This window comes from Trichoplax adhaerens, genomic scaffold (assembly GCF_000150275.1).
Source record: "Trichoplax adhaerens TRIADscaffold_1 genomic scaffold, whole genome shotgun sequence".
Lineage (NCBI taxonomy): Eukaryota > Metazoa > Placozoa > Uniplacotomia > Trichoplacea > Trichoplacidae > Trichoplax > Trichoplax adhaerens.
Genome location: NW_002060943.1, coordinates 12,996,318 through 13,001,118, shown reverse-complemented (window position 1 = coordinate 13,001,118; position 4,801 = coordinate 12,996,318). Strand labels below are relative to the sequence as shown.

Genomic DNA, 4,801 nt, shown 5'->3' with positions numbered 1-4,801 from the left:
AGAGACTTTGGTCATTGATGATGGTATTCAAGCTCCGTTATCCGTTGTGTGTAAGGAAAAGTATCTCTTCCTGGCAACATATGCAACTTTCTTGAATAGAAAATTTGGTAAGGCAGCCACAGAATTGTTATTCAATTGAAATAAAAGTCTATCAGCTTGTTTTATCCAAAGCATGATTGGATATATTCAGTCCTGACTGATTGAGGGATAATAGAAGTTACAGCGTGATGGATTCTTAAAGAGTCTTTTCAGTAACGAAATATACACGCACATAGAGTGATGAACAATATAAATAATCATTGCTTGCTTGTACGCCTATTCAAGGCGATAGTAGTGTTTTATATTTTAGAAATGAAAGTTTACCGTCTTTGTTTATCTTAACCTTAAGTATTAATACGGTAGATATATTCAGTTTTATCTAATTGAGTAAAGGCATTAGTTGCTTGCATAGGTATTTACAGTAGACTATCCTTTATTCTGTAAAGAGCTTCTTCAGTCCTACTGAATAAATCTATAGTATCACTTGCATACCATTTTATTCATGATCATTTCATTTACGGTCTATAAATTTCTTAGAGAATGTTTAGTAAGTTTGGTTGAATAACATAAAGTAAGGGGTCATTTATAATCTTTCAATAATAAACGTTTTTGTTGTTTTTTCGAAAATTTTTACGCTTGTCTACTTTATGACATTTTCTCTCAGTGGGTGGCGACACATTTGCCATGAAAATGTCCTATTTCCAACAAGAATTAGCAGCTTTAAACATCAAGCGATCTCAAAGTAAATATGCTGTATCCATTTCACGCCAACATGCCTTGAGAGATGTAAGTTAACTATTCTATCATCTAAGTCAAGTGAGAAGGAAATTAAAAATATTAAGCAAGATAATTGTCTTTAAGTTGTATTAAATAACCAACATTATAACACGTACGGTATTTTTAATTTTGCTTACACTTATATCAAAGTAAATGAAAAAGTAGACTGATGAACAGAATTATTATACACCAATTAATAGCTGATTACCCTCTTTGACCGCACATTTTAAATATTCAAATAATAATAAATTATGAATAAAATTTGCTTTAATTCTAGAGCATGAAACAACTGAAGAATGCTTCCGCATCCGATTGGTGTCGCCCATTTCAAATTAAATTTCAGGGTGAACAAGGTAAGTCTTTCTAGCTAAAATTATGCAATCATTTGCAGTTTTGTAAATCAATTATTTTAAACTGAATGATTTGCTAGCTATCAGAAATTGTAAATGAAAATGAAAGCAATATTCATGACGTTTAACTTAGGATATGTACACGTCTATTTCATGAGAATTTATAGTTAATACATGCTTCTTTTCGTTTTATGGTGCTATCACAGCTGAAGACCTAGGTGGAGTATTGCGAGAATGGTTTCATGTATTGAGTCGAGCTCTATTTGCACCATCTAATCAATTATTCGTTGGCTTTCGAGATGATAATCAAGCTCTGGTAAGTTTTATTTCCAAAAGCTTCCCTTATTTCTAGCTAATCCCTAAAATACTGTCATCAGTAGATCATAATACGTTAGCAACTTAGATTAGAACTGAATAATCATAGTAATAAGCCGATAAGCTCTCGTTATTGATGAAGTTCCACTCAATCTAAATATAGGATCATTTTTAATCTCTCGTTTTTTATGCATATCTTTTTAAGTAGTGATTGACCTAAATCCGTTGATAACTCATGGGTGATATTCATTCTAGGTTCGTCCTAACAACGCTCGTCCTCCAGAATTCGCTAAAATTAAATATTTCGAATTTGCTGGTAAAATTGTTGGTAAATGTTTACTTGAGTCTGCAATTACTCGAGATTCAAACTGCTATATTCGAGCTTGCTTTGCCCGTTCATTTTTGGCCCAAATATTAGGACTTCGTGTACATTATAAGGTAATTTCTAAATTTTATTTTGATTTCTATCTCCAAGTATTCACGGCTATGCTCCAATTGGCTATATATCGATTAAATATCTATTTTCATTCTTACGGTGTAATATTAAATTAAATGAAATCAAAGATTTGCAGAAAGAGATTAATTTTTATTATTGTGTCTAGCGGATTACGCGTATACTTAATTATAAAATTTTAATGCGAATGTGCCACTTTCAAAAAGTACTTAAGATTGCAAATTTAACAAAGATCAAATATGGTAAAACTAACTAATGCTAACGTTATTCTCCTTTCTTCGGTGTCTTTAATGCTTAGCATTTTGAAAATGACGATCCAGAATTTTTTACCAACAAGATTCAGTACATTCTTAGCAACGATATAGCCGACTTATCACTGGTCTTTGCTGAAGAAATTTACAGCTCGGATGGAAAATTAGAAAAGGTAAGTTGCGTTATTATGCCTTAAAAAATTATTAGCCAAATATAGTCACTTGCCGTTAACTACTAGCAATCTAGAAAGGTAGCCTTGAATATGAAATGTTACGGTTATCGCAAAGCTAGCATACTTCTTGTAAAAGTCATATAAAAAAAAACGTATTACATGTCTTTTGATGTTATTGCTGAGATGATAATATGTTACTAATCTACGTGCATTTCGATAAAGTAATGATATCGTGTGCCATCAGATATGCTATTAACGATAATTTAGGCCACTTATGTAGTAAAGTGTTACTCATGTCATTTTTCAATGTAGTCTAAATACATAAGTATTAAAAAATTATCACTGATTGTTAAAATACTATTGCAGAAGAGATTGAACTAGTGTAAATAAATATGTAATGGTGTCTCTTCTGGATATTATTTAATTTCAAAAGATTATTGAATTAAAGCCCAATGGCAAGAATTGTGTCGTTAACAATGATAATAAGATTGAATACTTGGATCTACTAGCTCAGCAAAGGCTGTGTAAAGAAATACAAGAAGAAAAGAACGCTTTCTTGAAAGGTTATTTCAACTACTTGTAATAGCTGAATAAAATTGAGGGCAATAGAATTCCTCTAGAAGCAATTTGGAACATTTCAAGACATTTTATCGTTAATCTCTAAAATTCTATTTGTAACAGGCCTAAATGATTTGATACCTGATTCTCTTCTCAGTATTTTTGATGAAAATGAATTAGAGGTGAAATAACGTATTTTAGTTAGTTACTGAATCACAGCTGTATAAAGTCCGTTCCTTGTTTTCAATATTAATAATTTTATCTTGGATATCATTGCCATTGCTTTAATTCTTAATACGTGGTATACGCACATGTAAATAACATGTTAATCGATTTGTCTTTGCATATTACAAACATTTCGATAGCTCTTAATATGTGGTACTTGCGAATATGATATTAACGATTTGAAGTTAAATCATGCTGTCATCGGTAGAACATCTGAGTTTGAAAAGGTATAGATTTATTACCATAGTTCTGATTACATGATTCACGGAAGTAGAGTAGCTCATGAAATCTCTTCAACACCTTTTGCAACTATTTATGTATACTTGTGTTTAAATGATAGATTTTATCTTGGTTTTGGAGCACCATTGCCAATTTTACTCAACAAGAAATGGCAAGGTTACTACAGTTTGTCACAGGATGTTCACAACTTCCACCTGAGGGATTCTCTGAATTATCTCCTAAATTTCAAATTGTCAATGCTATGGTTACTGGAACATTACCCACCGCTCATACATGGTAAAATTATGAGCAACTTCGAATTACGGATTAATTATCCTACTTTACACGTAGATTAGCCTCTATTGCTAATCAATATGTATAATTTACTACTTTTAGCTTCAACGAATTATGTTTACCGATATACGACTCACTAGATGACATGCAACATAGTTTACTTATTGCTATCAATGAAGGGAGTGAAGGATTTGGCATGTCTTAATGACAAGAACTTGCTGAGAAGACAAACATCGATGTGATACTTAATAAAGTACTGTAAACTGTTGTGAAAGCAATGCAACGTATTTAGATCAACTGTAATACAGGTCTTACTACTGCGTGATCGCAAATAATAGATTGTAAATTCTTTTCTAAATTCTTTGAATTATAGTCATGATAAGAGTGAATAGGGAAGAATATTTTGATTTAGCAAAAATATCCTTTATCTGGCATAAAGCTGATTTTAATATTAAGATTAATAGAGATCACAATATAAACAATTTATATCAAATCCAGATCCAGTTTATTATACGTCAAATTTCAAATTGTAGGTTTACTATTTCAACTTTTCGTTCTAATTATAATAATTTTATCGCGTAACTATAATGTATCTGCAACTTGGTTAAAACAGATTCACATTACATCTATAAATCAACATGAGGTAGCAGCTGTATTTTATGATGGTATTATCACTCTTGTTAGATTTTGTAATCAATTTTAGATCACAGAAGCTTTTAAGAAATGATCCAACAAAAAGTATATTTCATATTTGCTAGTTTAGCATCAATTTCATTAGTTTTTAAATCAAAGATATTTACATAAAGAAAGGGACGGCTACAACTGTCTCTAATGTCTTCAAAAATATGTAGTAAAGGCGCGCTTTTTAAAGCAACTTCAGAAACTATTGAAAAAAACGTACTGATATTTCTTTAAATTGGGCTGAAAATATAGATCTTGACTAATAATTATAATTTCGGAAATGTAAGTCTACAGGTTCAACAAGATTACTTTCAGTTAATATACAATTTAGTTATTACAAATCTTGCTGCAATGTAGACTACGACATCAACAAGATATAACTTCAACATGATATGGAAATTGTGTATAATTAACATATGCTAATATGAATATTTTCATATGGATGAAAATGAAATAAAATTTATA

General features: G+C 30.7%; 1 protein-coding gene across 1 annotated transcript in view; it reads left to right on the top strand.

The window, feature by feature from the left end:
• Positions 1–3,860, top strand: part of TRIADDRAFT_18936 (uncharacterized protein) — a gene marked incomplete at both ends in the record, with an annotated part of 6,142 nt that extends 2,282 nt beyond the window's left edge. Inside the window, 11 exons of the mRNA XM_002109081.1 lie at positions 5–107; positions 704–825; positions 1,094–1,169; positions 1,373–1,482; positions 1,737–1,919; positions 2,234–2,359; positions 2,793–2,922; positions 3,041–3,099; positions 3,283–3,369; positions 3,483–3,658; positions 3,758–3,860. Of these exons, the coding sequence (XP_002109117.1) occupies positions 5–107; positions 704–825; positions 1,094–1,169; positions 1,373–1,482; positions 1,737–1,919; positions 2,234–2,359; positions 2,793–2,922; positions 3,041–3,099; positions 3,283–3,369; positions 3,483–3,658; positions 3,758–3,860 (1,275 nt within the window). The remainder of the gene's footprint in view (positions 1–4; positions 108–703; positions 826–1,093; positions 1,170–1,372; positions 1,483–1,736; positions 1,920–2,233; positions 2,360–2,792; positions 2,923–3,040; positions 3,100–3,282; positions 3,370–3,482; positions 3,659–3,757) is intronic.
• Positions 3,861–4,801: the final 941 nt, after the last annotated feature.